The sequence below is a fragment of the Oratosquilla oratoria genome, chromosome 28 (genome assembly GCF_046742065.1).
Source record: "Oratosquilla oratoria isolate Oo_2021 chromosome 28, ASM4674206v1, whole genome shotgun sequence".
Taxonomy (NCBI): domain Eukaryota; kingdom Metazoa; phylum Arthropoda; class Malacostraca; order Stomatopoda; family Squillidae; genus Oratosquilla; species Oratosquilla oratoria.
Genome location: NC_134804.1, coordinates 5,380,836 through 5,402,228, shown reverse-complemented (window position 1 = coordinate 5,402,228; position 21,393 = coordinate 5,380,836). Strand labels below are relative to the sequence as shown.

Sequence of the window (21,393 nt, the reverse complement as noted above, 5' to 3'; positions counted from 1 at the left end):
CGGCTCTAGGAATCTGAAAGAGGTAGATGTCGAGACAGACTTGAAGAGTTTGTTTGTGTGTGTATCTTGGGGAAGCTGTATGTTTACAGTCGTCGAAGAGTGGCTTACGTAGGTGATAAACATTACTCAATATAGTGTTATGGCTATTGCTTGCCTACCAGCATGCAACAAATTCAGCGACTACAATATACAGATGCTTTTTTTTTAAGTAACTGTTTCGCGGATCCCATACTTGTAAACCTAAGACAGGCGACAGAAAAAACATATCAAACCCTTAGTAAGTTAAAAGGTTTATGAGATTGTTGTACATGTTTTGGTGATAAAATTTACTTTTCCTATGGGAGAGAAATATAATTTTTTTTTGCAGACATCAACACCTCAATAATGGATGCCTTACCGTCTGTGTTATTTTCATCCGTGATCGTGGACCTATCTTACGTTTGCTATTTTCATGTCCACTTGTGTCATGGTGGCTTGGTTTACGGCCTCCTCTATTTTACCAGCCGAGGAATGTACAAACAGGACGGAGTCAGGCTCGAAGTCAACGACGGCGGCAGACCCAAGGGAATAATTGAATGACGAGCAGAGCCCTTACACGGTCTAACGGTACATCGATGTGTGAACGGGGTATTTGGTTGTCGAACACGTTGGTTAAACCCCAAATACCCCGTTCACACGTTCACACATCACTTTAAACACGTACGTGTCTGTCGAACCGCGTTCGACGAAGCGTTAGACCGTGTAAACCCCCTCTTACGTGCGTTAGTGCCGCCCCGGGACAAAGTTCTCAGAAAAAAAAAAGTCACGCCCCCCCGTCCCCCATCACCACTTCCCATCTCCACTATCCCTTACAGCATTGTTTTAGCTATTGGATTGCGAAATAATTAAACAGATTTTAATTCTTTTATTCAGTGTCCCTATTGCAGAAAGGATAAGGAAAATTATTTCATATTCTGTTGATTCTAACGGAAAATTCGCATATTACGGTAAAATATTCAGGGCTCCTCTGACCTTTCTTTTATTATAATTATTTTGTCAGCCTTGTGGGGGGCATGACCAGACTAGAATTGCCGCCCCCCTAAATGTGCCCCCCCAGGACATAAACCCCCTGCCCCCTGCCCCCCCCCCTCCATGCGAAGGGGGGGGGGATGGCAAATATTTCCAAAAATCTCCGACACACGCGTCCATCTGCATGTCTACGAATCCTCTACAAAACCTTTTCGGAACTTTCACGGCAATTATTCCAATCCACGGCATATTTCACACAAAATAATCACACAATAGAAAAATTGTCATTATCCAACAGGTGAGCTTAGCTGATCCAGGCATTGAAATTTGTTTTGGACGTATTGGCGATTTGTTGTTAATAACTGGTAACCCTGACTGTGTTGTTTACGATCTGCGAGAATTTTGTTTTGCCGGTTTAGAAAATTCCGAGCGGGGCGAAAATTAGATGACAGCGGGGAAAAAAAAAATCTACCGAAACTAATACCGCCGGATCCGTGAAACAATTAATGATGATAATAATAATAAAAAGCGAATGGCCCTAACGGCATGCAACAAAATAACCGATAAAAAACGCTTTCCCTCACTACGGTGTAAATGACTCTCATGCCCCTTGCCGGGGCTAATGGCGGCCTGTATTGCAGTGAAATAGGAGTCGAGAAGTACAGCAAATATATGCGAGACAGTGTCAACATACACAGCATTCCACGAGGCTACGGTCGTTGTATCTCTTGAGGACATAGACTGGGAAATGGTATACGCGTTCACACTTTTGTTGTATGTTACCAGTTACCCTTTTTGTCTCCCACTAGCTACCACCGTCAGCATTAGAGTGTATATTAGTAAACGCAGATTGAGTGCATACTCGTAAGCATTTCTCGGTCTTACCTGGATTCGCCCCGTCCCTGAACACGTTGTTCTGGTGTTTGTACTGGATCTGGTACTGTGTGTGACCCATTTCATGATGCACAGTGATCAGATCAGTCATAGTTACATCCGTGCACTGTTTGATCCTGTGAAGTCATTAATCATATTAGTAGTGTAGGACATTTGAATAATCTATTATGGTGCCTGCTTCTTGTATTGCATTATCACTAGTTATTCTGTGCACTAATTTTGAAGAAACAATAATTGAAATACATCAAGAACCCGCATGGCGCAGTGGAAAGCCCATATTTGTGTTACTGTGAAAAAAAAGAACATTCGCATCGATCCTTCGTGCCACCGCAATATTTTCGGCTATGCTACGTCGTCATCTCGTGCTGGCAGTTGCAACCTTCGTTTTCCATGCAGCATGTGATTCAGCATAGTCCCGTGTCGTACCGCCCACTTACACGCAGTTCTCGTAATCTATCGTGTAGTGTTGAATCGAGAATAGCGTCAGTTATGTCCGCTTCCCCAGTAAATGAAAACGAACGGTGCGACAGCTGGGCCTGTCCTGGGAAATCCATCGTTGATTTAATGGATGCACGAGAAGAATTACAAATGCATTACCATGGCATTGAGGTGTGTACACAGTCTTGTATTTGTTCTCATGGATAATTACAACCAATCTATCTTGAGACGTGTTTATGGACGGTTTGGTTAAAAGTAAACCCAAACTGACCACATATCAAACATGGCGGGCGCTGCTACGCTCATACGTGCCAAGTGTTTGTAGTTCTACAAAGGATTACAAAAGCGGAGCATGCCGACAGGAGACCTTTTTTGTCCAAATCTAGGTCGGATGCGAAAAAAATCATACATACATATACCATATATATACCAAGGCTTTTTTCCCCCTTTCAAGGGAGGTAGCCTAAAAGAAAAAAGGCATAAAATCATTTCCACCCATTCCATCCCTGAATACACTCCACAGCCCTCCACCCTCCCTCTTATCTTAGCACCTCCTGGATGACGGGTCATCCCTGCACCTTGTCCACTGCCCTGGGTCAGAAGCAGTGTCGTAAGACACAGCATATCCACAGCAAGGCCGCTTCATTAAATCGGCGACCCCCCCCCTCTCCGTCCCCCCATTGCATAAAAGGAGAGGACGGGAAGAAATCCCTTCGGGCTGCGTCAAATTTTGCTCACACATACTACCTCATCCCCATCACCCCGCCCATTCCATCTCATGCTATCACAACATCATCCATACACAACCATTCTCCATTCATCCCTGTCTTCTGTCCTCTCCCGTCCTTCCTCAACAGACATTCCCCTCTTCCCCAAAGCCCCCTTCACCCCATCCATCCACCTCATCCTAGGACGTCCCCTCATGTTCACTCCCTCCACATCTGCCTTCCATACCTCTTATCGGCTGAAAGAAACCTGCACAGCGAAGCTATAGCGATAATCCTATACCACACTCCTGGTCATATGGCCAATTCCCGAAGGTTGAGTGTGGTTGAATTTTCCGCCAAAATCATCGGAAATTTAAAAATTCCCGGCTCTGTGCAGGCATGCGCATTGTCGACCCCACCTCCCCCTCCCTACTCCTCCCTTCTTACCCGGCTGCCCGGCTTGCTGAGCTCACATCGCGGAAACGGGACAGAGTGGTCAACTTGCTGCCCACATGGGAGCAGGCGGTCCCGTTTCCTGCTGGTTAATCGTCTGTTAGTTTTATCGCTTTCCGCTTGGCTGCTGGTTTGTCCCATTCTTCGACTACCCTTTTAGTGATCCAAATGTTACCTTCTTATTTCTTGTGCTCCGGCTTGTGCCCGTTGCTGCGAGTCTGGTAGTGCGGAGGGGGGCTTCTGGTGTCGGCAGCCCCTTACCTAAGTTCTACGGTCCCACAGCTTGGATTGTCAGGACCTAGGCGTAGACTTTGATATTATACGAGCTTCTGGTGTCGGCGGCCCCTAACCTAAGTTCTACGGTCCCACAGCTTGGATTGTCAGGACCTAGGCGTAGACTTTGATATTATACGAGCACAATCCGTTCCCGTCTTCGAGCCGTCCATGGTAAGAACCCGGGCCTCTCGGAAGGGTGGCGCCCCCCAAGGTCCTCTGGCCTCTCGGCAGCCCCATACCTCCGACCATTATCGGTCCTCTATTGCCTCACGGTTTGTTTCAAGCCCTAGGCGTAGACTTTGACCATATACGATCGCAATCCGTCCCCGTCTTCAGGCCGTCCGTGGTAAGAACCCGGGCCTCTCGGAAGACGTGGGAACGTGTCTTATGGTACGGAGGGTGGCGCCCCCCAAGGTCCTCAGGCCTCTCGGCAGCCCCATACCTCCGACCATCATCGGTCCTCTATTGCCTCACGGTTTGTATCAAGCCCTAGGCCTTTGAACATATACGATCGCAATCCGTCCCCGTCTTCAGGCCGTCCGTGGTAAGAACCCGAGCCTCTCGGAAGACGTGGGAACGTGGCTTATGGTACGGAGGGTGGCGCCCCCCAAGGTCCTCAGGCCTCTCGGCAGCCCCATACCTCCGACTATCATCGGTCCTCTATTGCCTCACGGTTTGTATCAGGACCTAGGCGTAGACTTTGACCATATACGATCGCAATCCGTCCCCGTCTTCAGGCCGTCCGTGGTAGAACCCGGGCCTCTCGGAAGACGTGGGAACGTGTCCTATGGTACGGAGGGGGGTGCTCCCGAGGATCATCAGGCCTCTTGGCAGCCCCATACCTCCGACCAGTAATGACCCTCTAACGCCTTATGGCTTGCTCTGTCAGGCCCTAGGCGTAGTCTGACATTTCCACTCGTAATCCGTTCCCCATACGTCTTCGAGTCGTCCGTGGTAAGAACCCGGGCTTCCCGGAAGACAAGGGGACGTGTCTAATGATACGGAGGGTGGCGCCCCGAGGATCATCAGGCCTCGGCAGCACCATACCTCCGACCTTCAATGGTCTAACGCCTCACGGCACCACCCTCCTAACATGTTTCTTAAGCAAAAAAATAAATAAATAAATAAATAAAATAAAATAAAATAAATAAATAAATAAATAAATAAATAAATAAATAAATAAATAAATAAATAAATAAATAAATAAATAAATAAATGAATAAATAAATGAATAAAAATAAATAAATAAATAAATACCATGTTACCACACAGCTCTTCTCTTGAGCCACAGCCAACCTCTTGTCAACTTCACCTGGCTTGAGTTTAAAGATGACTTACCTGATGTTCCACCCCCAAGTAAAACACAAAAGAACTTTAGGCTTAGGGAGTCTAGTGTTAGAATTAGTATAAATCGGTTCAAAGATAAACTACAAACATTTAGCGTAATGAGAAGAGGAAAATGATTTAAATAGTACAGTTTAAGTTGACGCAAAGTGCTAGGTATTGTATAGATAAAATGCCTTGACCATAAAAAAAAAAAACTCAGGTCGAAATGGACATGACTTTTCCAATTTAACTTAAGCTAATCTACAGTCATGATGGTCGAGAATTTTACCATGTTAAAGTTAATTTCGACGCTCACTATGACTCAGGTCGAAATGGACATGACTTTTCCTATTCAACTTGAGCTAATCTACAGTCATGATGGTCGAGAATTTTACCATGTTAAAATCAATTTCGACGCTCACTGTGACTCAGGTCGAAATGGACATGACTTTTCCTATTTAACTTAAGCTAATCTACAGTCATGATGGTCGAGAATTTTACCATTTTAAAATCAATTTTGACGCTCACTCTGACTCGGGTCGAAATGAACATGACTTTTCTTATTCAACTTGAGCTAATCTACAGTCATGATGGTCGAGAATTTTACCATGTTAAAATCAATTTCGACGCTCACTGTGACTCAGGTCGAAATGGACATGACTTTTCCTATTCAACTTAAGCTAATCTAGAATCATGATGGTCAAGAATTTTACCATGTTAAAATAAATTTCAACGCTCACTTGGACTCAGGTCGAAAGGACCATGACTTTTCCTATTCAACTTGAGCTGATCTACAGTCATGATGGTCGAGACTTTTAAAATTGTTTAAATTAATTTCGACGCTCACTGTGATTCAAGTCGAAATGGACATGACTTTTCCTATTCAACCTAAGCTAATCTACAGTCATGATGGTCGAGAATTTTACCATGTTAAAATCAATTTCGACGCTCACTGTGACTCAGGTCGAAATGGGTATGACTTTTCCTATTCAACTTAAACTAATCTACAGTCATGATGGTCGAGAATTTTACCATGTTAAAATTAATTTCGACGCTCACTGTGACTCAGGTCGAAAGGGACATGACTTTTCCTATTCAACATAAGCTAACCTATAGTCATGATGGTTAAGAACTTTACCATATCAAAACTAATTTCAACACCCACTGTGACTCAGGTCGACATAAACATGACTTTTCCTATTCAACTTAAGCTATTCTACAGTCATGATGGTCGAGAATTTTACCATGTTTAATTAATTTCAAAACTCACTCTGACTCTGGACGAAGTGAACATGACTTTCCTATTCAACTTGAGCTAATCTACAGTCATGATCGTCGAGAATTTTACCATGTTAAAATTAATTTCGAAGCTCACTGTGACTTAGGTCGAAATGAACATGACTTTCCTATTCAATTTAAATTAATCTACAGTCATGATGATCCAGAATTTTAACATGTCAAAATTTATTTCAACGCTCACTGTGACTCAGTGATGTCACGGTATGATAAGATGACGTCATTATGTGATAAATTGACGTCACCATGTAGTCCTATGACGTCAGTTTGTGTATGTGACGTCACGAGACGATCCTATGGCTCCATGATTAAATCCGGTGACGTCACAGTATAATCACATGATGTCACTAGGTATTAAACATATAGAAGTCCGCTTGTGGGTGAAGAGACGTCATAAACTGCCATAACACACTATTGGATGAGAACGCTCGCCACGGGCTTCGAGGACTTCCCGCGGGAAGACTTGGGGTGAGTTGGATACATACCGAGGGTTCAGGCCCGTCTTAGTGGGAGACGCTCAGGGAACGTCTTCACCCAGGACGAAGCCTCTTGACTAACGCCCACGGACGAGGTCGCTCGGAAACGAATTCGGCCTCGCATACTCCCTTTCGGTCTCTCGCTTACCCCGAGGATCTTCACGAAACTAGTGAGAGTGGTAGGCGTACGCTGGACGGAAGCAAGCGTCTCCACACTCAGGTTCCTAGACGGCTAGTTGATGCATTTGCCCACCGGGGTGGGTGCATCGGCCGACATCTCAGTGGCTCTGAGAGTGTTGGCGGACGTGGAGTTCGGGGTGGACTGGAACGGGTCTGCCCTTGCTCCCATACAGGGACTTCATTGGCTCGGGATTGAGTAGGACACAGTCAGCGCTCTTCGGGTACTCCCCTGCGTCAAGAAAGCGTGTTTCTCTCACACTTTCTCCCTCCTTCAGTGGCGGGGGGGGGGGGTACCTCAACTTCGCGACTTCAGCCCTTCCACTGAGCCGCTTGGGGCGCCGACGGCTGGAACGGGAGGTCGACAGGAACCTACTACTTCTCCCGCGTGACCTGCCCGGGCCGATACCCTTAGCACTCCACAGCTTGTTGCGTCCCGGGCTTCGGTCGGGGCCCCTACGCCGGTCGCTCTATCCAGGTTTCAAGAGACCTTCGTAGTGTAGCAACTACGCCCACAAGTGTTCGAGTCGCTCTCCCTCCACTACGGTACCCCAGAGGTGGACCTGTTTGCCTCCCCAAACACGACCCAGCTCCCCCTCTACCTCACCTGCATCCAAAGGACACGCACAGGAGGCCCAGACGCCTTCACGGAGGACTGGAATAGCTGGAAGTACGTATTCTTTTTCCTCCTCCAGCGACACTAGTCCTCCTGAAGGTGATGCAGACCCGCAGGTCCTTCAATGGTCAGGTCCTCCTGATAGCTCCCTACTGGCCAACCCAGCCGTGGTTCGGTGAGCTAATGAGATGGGGCCCTTCTCCCCTTCTACTGGGGTCAGCCTGCCTAGCCAACAGCCTTACCACGCCTCTTCAAGCGTCACTCCAATTTGATACTTGGAGTTTCTACGGGGAGCTCTCAGACAACTCTTCTCTACAGAGGCAGCAGACAAGATGCTCAGAGCTCACCTTCCGTCCTCAGTGCGACGGTGTGGGTCCTGCTGAAGGAGATTCCGGAACTGCCTTCGGAGACGCGCGATGATGACCATCTCCGCCAGCATGGTTCCGGACTTCCTGACTTGGCTGGCTACCTCCACCAACAGGGCACCGGCAACTATCTTGCCTCACTATACAGCCCTCACTGATCCGCTACGCTTGGGCATGAACATCCGAGTGCCACAGAGGGCGCGAACCCTCCTAATGAAGGGGATCAGCGCCTCGAGAGAGCCGAGACATCATCCGATCCTGGCCTGGTCCTTGCATCGTGTTCTGCAGTACCTGGCGTTCGAAAGGGCCATTATGGAGGAAGATCACTTCCCTCAACGTGTCGTCTTTCTGCTCGCCTTGACTACGGACTACAGGGCTTCACAGCTGGTGGCAATCAACCGCTACCCGTCCGTCTCCAAACTGGAGGAGGACAGCTCGGCCCTAACCCTCTCTCCATCACCAACATTCCTGGCCAGGAGCGGCCGAGCGGACGACATGATTGGCCCTCTCAGAATACAATCCTTCCGGGAGGGAGGGCGCCCACATCCACTGCGCCCGGTCCGTGCGTTCGAAGACTACGTGGACCACACGGAAGAGATTTTTGAGGATCATCTCTTCTATAACTCGAAATTTAGGATTCCCCTAACCCCGAGGTCCCGGGCACACCTGCCTTTCCGCTCTGTGGGAGAGAGCCGACCCGGGCCATGCCCCGCACGCCCACAGCATCAGGGACTTTGTGGCATCGCTGGCGTTTCTCCGCACCCACTCGGTGGAGCGGGTGCGGGACCTAGGGGCTGAACATCGACGACTCCCTTGGGGACACGGTGTCTCTACCACTCGGTCACCCCTGGCCCATGTGTCGCCATGGAAACGGCTCCACCCCTATCATCTCATAAAAAAAAAAAAAGGGGTGGAGGGGGCAAAGGGCGATCGAGGAGTGGGGAGGGGCCAGAAACCGCTGAACAGGATACGAATTTCGTATAATTTACGCATCGTGTGAACAGTGCAATGTTGTGCATGTCACATTCTTCGGCGTGGGTACTTGACGTTTCTTTCTCCCCTCTACTGAGTGATAAAATGAATAAGTCTCCCATAGGAAAGACACACGTAATAACGGTTTGAATCAGGCTTCACCTCTCCTCCCACCTGTCCTCGTCTCATGCATAGCTTCGCTGTGCAGGTTTCTTTCAGCCGATAATATTTCTTTGTCGCGGCTCGTGCCGCTTAAATTATTCTTATCGGCTTAAGAAACCTGCACAGATTTAGGGTCCCTCCCTCCTCCCACAGGCGAAGCCTTCATTTCTCATTGAAGTGAGCTCAGCAAGCCGGGCAGCCGGGTAAGAAGGGAGGAGTAGGGAGGGGGAGGTGGGGTCGACAATGCGCATGCCTGCACAGAGCCGGGAATTTTAAATTTCCGATGATTTTGGCGGAAAATTCAACCACACTCAACCTTCGGGAATTGGCCATATGACCAGGAGTGTGGTATAGGATTATCGCTATAGCTCCGCTGTGCAGGTTTCTTAAGCCGATAAGAATAATTTAAGCGGCACAAGCCGCGACAAAGAAATATTTTATTAGTCTTTCTTCACTCATAATAATAATAAATGAATAAATAAAAACTATAATAATGTAAATAGCAAATAAAATACACAAATAAATGCATAGGTATAGTTGAATAATAAACAAACAGGTAAATAGTAAATAATAATAAATTGACATATAACTAATAATAAATTAGAATCAAACAGACAAATGATAACAAAACAAAAACCAATAATATAAAATAAATCATAATCATTACAGCATCTTGCTTAGGTGTTTATCTAAATGATTCTTAAAACTTCGAACTGAACTACATTCCACTGCCTCTGCAGGAAGTTTATTCCATTCATTAACTACACGGTTGGCAAAGTTGTTTCTACCCACTTCCAAATTGAATCTATTTCCGGACAGTTTGAGGCCATTTTTTCTTGTCTGATTCTCATTCAGTGTGAAAATGTTGTCACTTTTGATGTTGTCAATTCCCTTTAGAATTTTAAAGACCCGTATCAAATCACCTCTGAGTCTACGCTTTTTTAGGGAAAACAGATTCATATGTTTTAGTCGATTTTTGTATGATTTATTTTTGATATTTGGAATCAGTTTTGTGGCTCGCCGTTGTACTTTTTCCAGTCTGTCAATATCTTTAATGAGTTCTAGTGATATGGATATGATAAAAAATAGCGGTGAGCTTGAGTTTCGCTTACCATGTTTGTTGCAGAAGTTACTGGTTACACATGACTTTTCTGCATACAAGCTAATCATCATCCAAGATTGCCTTCAAGTCATTCATCCATATTCCTTTTACAAATTTTCACACACTTTGGGTATCGTGCAGGTAAGCGGCACCGGTCTACAATGGAGCTGTTCGTCCCTGCTTTCGACCTTGTAGACTGAACCCACACTGGCAGATTTCCAGCCAGGTGGCACCTTCCCTTCTTCCAGGGGGGCAATATATCAAGCTCATGTATTTTATCCACCTATTCTTTGCATTCTTTCAGTATTGAACTCAAGATCAAGTTTGGGCCCTAGACCTTTCTCATTTCCAAGCACTCTAAATATTAATCAACTTTATGCACTTCCACTTTTATGTTGTTAAAGATATTTCCTTCAACTTTTGAACCTGACAATTCTCTCCCCCAAAAGCATTATTCCTTGTTGAACACCGATTATAGCTTGTTTTTCTTCAGCTTTTAACTTGAAGATTCTTTCTCTGTGATTCAGTTAATCATTCCTTAATCTGTAGAAAAACTTGAGTTCCTCTTTACATTTATCAGCTACAGCCTTTACATAACTCCTTTCTCTTCTAATAACTGTTTTTTTTCAGTTTTGTCTTCTTTGCTTTCCACCTCTTTCATGCCCCATCTCTCCTCTATGTTATTGTGTATGCTTTGTTGACTTTTTTTCGATTTTCTCCCAGTCATCATTATCGCGTATTTCTCCAACTTTACGTTGTAATTTTTTGGAAGATTTTCCTTTCTCTTTTTCATTAAATTCTTTTCAGTCCGCCTTTTCAAACTATTTTGCCAATTCCACATAATCAGCTTTAGCATCGTTGTATCCTCCTTATCTCCATGATTTTTTTCGTACTTATATCCTCCCTACTTCAAGAATAGCCAGTTTGATATGGCTGGAAGGAAAGTTTAGAAGATTCAGATGAAGATTACAAATCAGGAATGCAGGAATATCAAGGGATTACAAAGGAGGAGCATGCCGACAGGAGACATTTTGGTCCATAACCAGGTAGGATGAAAAAAAAAAAAAAAAAAAAAAAAAAAAAATAATAATAATAATAATAATAATAATAATAATAATAATAATAATAATAATAATAATAATAATAATAATAATAATAATAATAATAATAATGATAATAAATAGGTAAAGTTAAATAATAAACAAGCATGTAAATAGTAAAGAATAAATTGACAGATAAATAATACTAAATGATAATAAAAAATAATAATCAGACAAATAACAAACAAATAAATAATATAAAATAAATGGCAGGCATTACAGCATCTTGCTTAGGTGTTTATCTAAACGAATCTTAAAGCTTTAAACTGAACTATATTGCACTGCCTCTGCAGGAAGTTTATTCCATTCATTAACTACACGGTTCGCGAAGTTGTTTCTAGCCACTTCCAAATTAAATCTATTTTCTGACAGTTTGAGACCATTATTTCTTGTCGGATTCTCATTCAGTGTGTAAATTTTGTCACTTTTGATGTTGTCAATTCCCTTTAGAATCTTTAAGACCTGTATCAAGTCACCTCTGAGTCTACAGTTTTTTTTTTTAGGGAAACAGATTGATATGTCTTAGTCGATTTTCGTATGATTTATTTTTGATATTTGGAATCAGTTTTGTGGCTCGCCGTAGTACTGTTTCCAATCTGTTCAAGTCTTTAATGAGATTCGGTGACCATACGGAAACAGCATATTCCAAATGTGGACCAACTAACCATTTATATAGCTTGTTAATGAGAGATGGACTTTTGAAGTCAAAAGATTGCGTAATCAGTCCTAGAATCGTATTTGGTTTCTCAGAGGATGAAATACACTGCTTAGATGTCTTGAGATCGTTACTGATAATTACGCAAAGATCCTTTTCACTATCCACTTTTGTTAACGAGTTTCCAAATAACTTGTAATCGTACTTACTGTTATTTTTACATGTGTGCATAAGCTTGCATTTACTTGTGTTAAAATTCATTAGCCACTTTTCAGACCATTGATGTAATAGCTCTTCTTGAATATCTAATTGGTTTAAGTAACCATTTGCCATTCCGTACAGTTTTGTATCATCAGCAAATTTGGAGACAACATATTTCAGTCCGTGGTCTATATCATTCATATATACTATGAATATAAGTGGCCCAAGAACGGAACCTAATTAACTCCACTCGTAACATTTTTACATCTAGAACTTTTGCTATTTAGAAAAACTCTGTTTTCGATCGTTCAACCAACTAGTCCAACTTAATAGGCTACCACTTATTCCGTGTGAAGCTAATTTAGTGAGTAGTCTTTCGTGGGGGACGGTATAAAAAGCTTTTGCAAAGTCTAAATAGATTAAATCTATATTGTTTCTTTTGTCATAATTCGAGATGACTGTGTAAGTTAGTCACGCAAGAACGTTTCCGTCTGAATCTATGCTGGCTATCATTTATCAAACAGTTACTTTCTAGATGATGTTCGATAGCATCTCTGATTATCATCATCATATACCCCCTTACAAGGGAGGTAGCCAAAAAGGAAAAGGCATAAACTCATTCCCACCCATTCCATCCCTGAATACACTCCACACCCCTCCACCCTCCCTCTTATCTTAGCAACTCTTGGATGACGGGTCATCCCTGCACCTTGTCCACTGCCCTGGGTCAGAATAGTTTCCATAATTTTTTCTATGATTGAAGTCAAGCTTATAGGCCTGTAGTTATTTGGTTTCTTTTTGTATCCTTTTTTGAATTAGCTAGCTTCCATTCTCTTGGGACATCTCCGCATATGATGGATTTCTTTAAAATAATTTATAATGGAACAACAGTCTCATTGTCCATTTCTTTTAAGATTCTTAGATGCCAACCGTCAGCCCCTGGTGTTTTATTAAGTTTGAGTTTTTTTATACACCTTTTCGTTTTTTCTTTTGTTATATTTACCGTAGTAAGTTCATCCTAGACTTTTCACAGGTTTGAGTTTGGAGTTCATTTTGAGGTGTTTCGTTTACGAATACTGAGCTAAAATAGTTGTTTGAAATATCACACATTCCTTCTTTTGAATATTCAAGTTGACCGTCAGCAGATAATAGCGGGCCAATTTGGTTCCTAATAACCTTTTTATCTGTAATGTAACTACAGAATTCTTTGGGATTCTCTTAGGATTTTTCAGCAATATTCATTTCGTATCGTCGTTTTCGTTTTTTATTGTTTTTTTTTTTTAATCTCTCTGTATTATTACATAACTTTGATAGTCATTAGGTCACCCGAGCCCTTGCATTTCCTATAAGCTTGTCTCTTTTTAGCATTATTTTTTTCAGTTTCTTTGCCTGTATCCCTGGCGTGTCTCCAAGACGGCCAGGATACAGGTATGGCACAGAACAAACTATTCCACGTCAGAGTCTATAAATGTTGAAGGCAGGTTCACACGTTGGACAGATAAAGCAAGATAAAGCCAGACTGGCATTGAAATTTCATAAGATAAAGATCATAGATAAGGAATGTGGTCTGGAATGTGTATGTCTGAACAAGCAAAATGCTCAAACCATTCCAATTTGGGTTCTACAGTAGTAAGAGATCAACCACAGAAATATTTCGTGCAGATGAATGCTAAATTTAAGTCAGATGACAGAACATTTATGGGATTCTAGATAAGGAACATGAAAGACAACAAAACCATTGCGCACGTAGGTGCAACAGTTTTCTTTGACAGAGAATATGCAGAAGAGATTAGTAGGGGGCAGAGTACAGTAGAGATTAATATCAGTGTCTACAGACATTTTTGTCTCAGAGAAAGAACTGGATTGGATCATGAAAGGCGATTGTCTTCAATGAGGAAAATATGTTGATTTGGAAAAGAGAAAAAATAATACAGACTAATTATTATATGTATATAACATCATTTCATAAATTGTATTTTTGTCTGACCATAAAAGTACAATGAATACAATAGTACTATTGCCATGCCCAACAGGATCAGTGTGAGTGAGGAAGAACTCTTACCTGAAGTCGACGCCGTTGCAGAAGTCCCAGGCGGAAGCATGGCACACGATTTCGCGGTCTTTCGGCTTCTCGATGATCGAGTGGTCCCAGAACTCCTGCGGCATTTTTGTCAGGTTCAGCGAAGTGAAGAATTCCTCTGACAGCTTGAACATGCGCAAAGGAGTGTATTTCTGGAAAGAGGGAGAGCAGAGCGGTTTAATAAGGATTGTTGAACGCAGGAGTGAGTGTTTGCAGTAGGGCAGAATAAGGTCTCGGTACAACGAGATCCATAGTCCTCGAGGTGTTTGACGTTGTTGGAACGGGGTCATCCGGCGTTCTCATCTCGTCAGCATAATGTGCAGATTGCGATTCGGCCTGCTGTAGGACAGTTTCATTCAGCTGAACCAGAAGCAAATGATATCGCAGTACCACGTGCTGGGGACATCTTATCGCTATTGAAATTCGTATCCTCTCGGGGGATGGGGGAGTGGGATGGCTAGTAACGACAAACTCGATTAGGAGGACGGAAATCTAATAGTGAAGAGAGGAGGGAGGTGGACCCTGTGTCGCATTTGCAGGTTCATGGAATTGATATCCGCTTACCTGTGCCTTCATTTCATCCGTGACGTCAACAGAACCCTTGCCTTCGTAGGGCGTCATCAGGGGATATATTTCGCCCCAGGTCTGCGCCCACATGTTGCCGAGGAGGTGGGCAGGGATGGGCCCACGGCGGCTGATTTTGCCTCCAGGGTAGGTCTGCAATCGGATGAGAACAGGTCAACTTTACCACTGCTCGTCTTAGTTCCAGTGGAACATTTAAGATCACTCGTTCGACCTTGTGTGTGTGTGTGTGTGTGTGTGTGTGTGTGTGTGTGTGTGTGTGTGTGTGTGTGTGTGTGTGTGTGTGTGTGTGTGTGTGTGTGTGTGTGTGTGTGTGTGTGTGTGTGTGTGTGTGTGTGTGTGTGTGTGTGTGTGTGTGTGTGTGTGTGTGTGTGTGTGTGTGTGTGTGTGTGTGTGTGTGTGTGTGTGTGTGTGTGTGTGTGATTCACCTTTGGTCTTTGGATCACGGGTTGGACTCGTGACTGACAGCTATTTTCCTCCTGGGAGAGAGCTCAGAGCTCGTATGACCGATCTATGGGTAATGCTGTGACCTTACACGCACACACACCCAACTCCCAGCCCACGAGAGTTGGAGTAACGACTCGAAGCGCAGCGATACTAAAATTATTTCAGCCCTGGGCAGGATTCGAACCCGGACCGCCGTAGTGACAGTCAGGGATTCTACCAACCGCGCCACCGAGTCATGCGTGTGTGTGTGTGTGTGTGTGTGTGTGTGTGTGTGTGTGTGTGTGTGTGTGTGTGTGTGTGTGTGTGTGTGTGTGTGTGTGTGTGTGTGTGTGTGTGTGTGTGTGTGTGTGTGTGTGCGTGTGTCTGTGTGTGTATGTGCCCGCAAGAGGCCATGAATATGTGCACTGAATGAAATAAAGCACAATCAAATGAATCAAGTATATGAAAAAATCAGCCGAAGAAATTAAGTAAAATATAAAAGAGTAAAACCGTAGACCCCAAGAAAACAATGACCATTACTCAACACAAATGGAGCCCACCAGTCATTACAAATACCACGAGTATATCAGAATCACTATAAAAAAAAACTTTTATTTCAGTTTCTTTTAACACATGACTGGGTGCATGGCCCTCTCGTTGTTCCTCATACTCACGAGATGCGCAAATCTCACCTCTCTGAGCTTCCTCCTGACGTAGGCATGGAGCTGTTGGTAGAGGGGCTTCAGCTGCTCCCAGAGTTTCCTCAAGTCTTGGCGGAAGGTCGGAGACTCGTAGGGCTCCAGCCACATGTCTCCCATGTTCTTGAAGTCTGCCGAATATCGAAACGCGTCTTCACTTACACCGACTCTCTCTAAGAGAAGACTGCATAGATATTGTTTTGCACACTTGGGTACATGCAAATATAAGTATATCGAATTACTTAGCTGAGCCTACACCCATAGAAACACAAGAACATGCAGACATGGACACACATCATATAAATGCCCGCAAGCACACACACACACACACACACACACACACACACACACACATACACATACACACACACACACACACACACACATACACACACACACACACACACACACACACACACACACACACACACACACACACACACGAATACACAAACACACACACACGAATACACAAACAGACACACATAAGAACATAAGAATGGAGGAGACTGCAAGAGACCATAAGGCCTACACTAGGCAGTTCCATGTCTATTACCACGTGCCATCCCCATCCATAAAGTTGTCCAACCGTTTCTTAAAGTAACCGATAGTTTCAGCGCTAACTACTCGGTTACTAAGTCTATTCCATTCGTTGACCACCCTATTAGTAAACCAATTCTTTCCTATTTCCTTCTTAAATCTAAATTTGTCCAATTTAAATCCATTACTGCGAGTCCTGCCCTGTTGTCTTAATATGATGACCTTCCTTGCGTCATCGTTGTTAAAGCCTTTGATCACTTGAACACTTCTATTAGATCACCCCACACTCTGCGTCCTTCCAGAGAGTGAAGTTGAGATGCTTAAGCCTCTCTTCGTATGGTAAATTTCTGAGCCCATTTAACATTTTGGTCATTCTCTTCCGTACTGATTCTAGTGAATTGGTGTCCATTCTATGAGTATAAGACGGAGACCAAAACTGTATCGCATAGTCAAGGATAGGTCTAGCTAACGCTAGATAGAGTTTGATAATTACCTCTGCACTTGCATTCGTAATCGGCCTAGCAATGAAACCTAATGCTCTGTTAGTTTTATTCCTGGCGCTAATGCACTGTTTCCTGGATTTAGACTTGCTAGAACTCCCGAGTCTCTCTCACGCTCAGTTTTCTTTAAAAACGTGTTATCTAAGATATATCTATTTTCGGGGTTGTGTAGCCCAACGTTTAACACGCTGCACTTTGAGATATTGAAGTTCATTTGCCATTTCACCGACCATGTGAACAAATTGTTAAGATCATCCTTCAGAATTTCGGCGTCGTCTCCTGACCTAATGAGGCGTCCTCCTTTAGTGTCGTCCGCAAACTTATTAACATTACTATTAATCCCATTGTCCAAGTCGTTTACGTACATAATGAACAACAAGGGGCCCAAAACCGAGCCCTGGGGGACTTCACTAGAAATACTCCCCCCATTTGGATTTTACACCATTTATGGTGACCAGCTGTTTTCCGTCACTGATCCAAGCTCTAATCCATTCAAACACTTTTCCTCCTCCTTTAATCTTATATAGTAGTCTCTGGTGGGGCACCTTGTCGAACGCTTTGCTAGTCAAGGTATATCATTGTTATCTGACGTCTTATATACGTTAGTGTAAAAATATAGAATATTAGTCACACATGACTTACACTTGGAGAAATCATGCTGTGAGTCACGAATCAAATTATGTCTCTCGATGTGATCTCTGAGTCTATTAACTATTATTGATTCAAACATTTTACCTATAACTGATGTCAGACTGATTGGCCTGTAGTTGCATACAGACGATTTATCTACCGACTGATTAAATATTTCAGTTAACTGGTCGCAGATTTCAAAATTACACTCTTTAATCACTCAGAAAATTTTCGTCTGGATCCAGGGATTTTTTAGCTTTAAGTCTTTCAATCTGTTTGATAATTGTACCTTACTAATGCTGATATTTGATAGTCTACTTTCTTCATTCCACTAAAAATCGGATCGCAGCCAGGTACCTTATCTAACCTCTCCTTAGTAAACACCGAGAGAAAATATTTGTTAAACTCCTCACTAATTTTTTCCTCCGATTCTATCATAACATTTTCGTCGTTTTTAGTTGGTCCTATCCCTTCCTTATTGCTTGTTCTGTAGAGATGAAAGAAGCCCTTGGGGTTGGATCTCACTTGTCTGGCAACCTTAATTTCATAGTTACGTTTCGCTGTGCGCGCATTCTTTTTAATCAGTCTTGCCATATCGTTATATTTGGATCTAAGGTGTGTTTTTTATTCTTACGTAAAGTCCACATCTAGGAAATTTTGCGATTCCTGATCTACTACTAAAATTTCCCAATCAATGTTTCTATAATTAAAATCTCCCATTATCACGTTTTTGTACTGGGACACCCTGCGAATTTCATGAATCAGGGGATCAGTCTGCTCAATGCTGAGGTTAGGTCTACAGTATATAGGACGCCAATATTAAGTTTCTTATTCTTGCCTCTAATCTCCACCCAAATAGATTCTGTATTACCCTCTCCCTTGATAGAATTGTTGGTAATACAGTTTATTGTTTTTTACTCGTAAACGAAAAGTGTTACTCCTCCCCCACTCCTGCCAACCCCGTCTTTCTGAAAATAAAAACTTATATCCTTCTATCTCGATTTCCGGAAGGAAATGTCTATCAGGATTCAGTAATAGCTATAATATCAAATTTCACTGCGCATGCTTTACCTCGTAGCAAATAAATTTTATTTATTACGCTTCTGCTATTTGTATAGTAAACTTTTATTTTATCTTCCCTCCACCTGATTAGGTGATACTTTTCACAGCACCTCTCTGAGCTGTTTCTATTGTTTAAACTATATTCCGATACTTCCCCCCCCCCCGACTCCCACGTAAGCTACCTGAAAAAAACCCTGTAGGATGCCTTCCTCTTGCTCAAGGGATTCAGCAAGGAGCCGAAATCCTTTAGGTGACAAGTGCACCCCGTCCCTTGCATATAGATCATTCTTACCGTAAAAGCGATCCCAGTTATCGACAAATGCCTATCCATTAGCCTTACAAATTTTTGCCAGCCTATAATTTATAGCAATAGCCCTAGAATGCAACATACCTCCAACTCTACGCCTCGGAAGGATTTCACATACAACACGAAACCCTCCCTTGTTCCTAATCTTATCTAACGCATCCTGGAATCGCGCAAACAATTCCTCACTCCCTAACTTTGTCATTCCCCCTAGCACGCAAGCAAAATATGGGTTTCACACCTTCCCCGACTATACACTCATCTATCCTGTTCCTAATATCACCTACCCCCGCCCCGGGGAAACACACCTGGGTCCTATGCTTCCTATCACACACACACATACTTTTACACACACACACACACACACACACACACACACACACACACACACACATTGAAAGAGGAGGAGTACTGAAATGTAGTGACTGAAATGTTGATTTGCCAGAGCGAGGTATTATCCATATTTTCTGGACGGTGGTGTTCCAAGTTCCTCCTGCTACCTACCGTTCAGCTGTGCTGCTTTGTTGGCCAGGTCGACGAATTGTTTGTACGATTTACGCATTTTTTTTCCGGTTGCACTGCGCCAGCTCTCCCAGTAGTACTCCAGTTCTCTGTAGTCGCGGCTTTCACGGAGGATCCGCGTCACATCTGTAAAGGTGAAGAAGATACTTTTGTTAAGATACTGTGGAGGGGAGGAGCTGGTTTTCAACACATGTCAATACTTGTACCCCTCCTGATAGATGAAAACATATTTACCGTACTCCTTTATCAAAAAGTTAGAATGTAAATTGATGAGTATTCCTTCAGCTCATAGCTTAGAAAAAAGCTCTGTGACAAAACATACTTAAATATGGTTTAAAATTTCAGAAACTAAGCCAATTTCAGTTATAACAGTAGTAAAACTCTACGCAATACAATAATGACACTACAATTAATCAGTCAATTATTGCCTCAAGATTCTCTGACCAGAAACCCAAGACCCCGCAATAGCCGACAACGGCACTTGAGCTCTCTTATAGGCTGCTGTTAATTTTCCGTGACTGAATCTGATACTGGCTAGTAGCAGGGGGCAATTACCAGAACCCAAATTTACTAAGGCAGTGTTTCTTAGACTGGAGTGCTAGCACCTTTAAAAGTCGTTGACATGAATTATAGTGAGATCTGGAAAAGTCTGTTACTTGTAGTAGAAGCTGCATATGCTGTTGTTAGTTATTAGTGGGTACTGGAGTGCTTAAACTTGATTATTAGGGGTGTTTAGGTTGGAAAAGCTTAAGGAACTCTGTCTTGATTGTGTGTGTGCGTGTGTGCACGTGTATGTGTGTGTGTGTTTGTGTGTGTGTGTGTGTGTGTGTGTGTGTGTGTGTGTGTGTGTGTGTGTGTGTGTGTGTGTGTGTGTGTGTGTGTGTGTGTGTGTGTGTGTGTGTGTGTGTGTGTGTTCACTTGGTCTTTGGATCACGTGTTGGACTCGTGATCGACAGCTATTTCCCTCCTGGAAGAGAGCTCAGAGCTCGTAGGTCCGATCTATGGGGAATGCTATGACCTTGCACACACACACACACCCAACTCCCCGCCCACGAGAGTCAGAGTAACGACCCGAGGCGCATTGGTACCGAAATAATTTCGCCCCTGGGCAGGATTCGAACCAAGAACTGCGGGCCACTATGGTGGCAGTTCAGCGCTCGACCAACTACGCCACCGAGTCGTGTGTGTGTGTGTGTGAGTGTGTGAGTGAGTGTGTGTGTGTGTGTGTGTGTGTGTGTGTGTGTGTGTGTGTGTGTGTGTGTGTGTGTGTGTGTGTGTGTGTGTGTGTGTTTGTGTACATGTGTGTATCATTTGATTAAGTGTTGCATCGAGTTACACCAAGTGGAGTACACGCAGCTCTACAGTGGCTAAACGCATGAAAATGTTAATATTTTGTTGTTGTTGTTGTTGTTGTTGTTGTTGTTATTATTATCATTATTATTATTATTATTATTATTATTATTATTATTATTATTATTATTATTATTATTATTATTATTATTATTATTATTATTATTATTATTATTATTATTATTATTATCATTATTATTATTATTATTATTATTATTATTATTATTATTATTATTATTATTATTATTATTATTATCATTATTATTATTATTATTATTATTATTATTATTATTATTATTATTATTATTATTATTATCATTATTATTATTATTATTATTATTATTATTATTATTATTATTATTATTATTATTATTATTATTATTATTATTATCATTATTATTATTATTTTATTTCATTTAATTTTATCTTATTTTATTTTTTATTTATTTATTCATTTATCTATTTATTTATTTAT

General features: G+C 42.7%; 1 protein-coding gene across 2 annotated transcripts in view; it reads right to left on the bottom strand.

The window, feature by feature from the left end:
- Positions 1 to 21,393, bottom strand: part of LOC143040233 (angiotensin-converting enzyme-like) — a 54,275-nt gene that overhangs the window by 6,047 nt on the left and 26,835 nt on the right. Inside the window, exons 5-9 of one of the 2 annotated variants that reach the window (XM_076210946.1) lie at positions 19,551 to 19,694; positions 16,005 to 16,141; positions 14,869 to 15,021; positions 14,287 to 14,456; positions 1,894 to 2,018 (exon numbers count right to left, since the gene is read on the bottom strand). In XM_076210946.1, coding sequence (XP_076067061.1) covers positions 1,894 to 2,018; positions 14,287 to 14,456; positions 14,869 to 15,021; positions 16,005 to 16,141; positions 19,551 to 19,694 — 729 coding nt within the window. The remainder of the gene's footprint in view (positions 1 to 1,893; positions 2,019 to 14,286; positions 14,457 to 14,868; positions 15,022 to 16,004; positions 16,142 to 19,550; positions 19,695 to 21,393) is intronic. The other variant, XM_076210947.1, reaches the window with a different exon arrangement.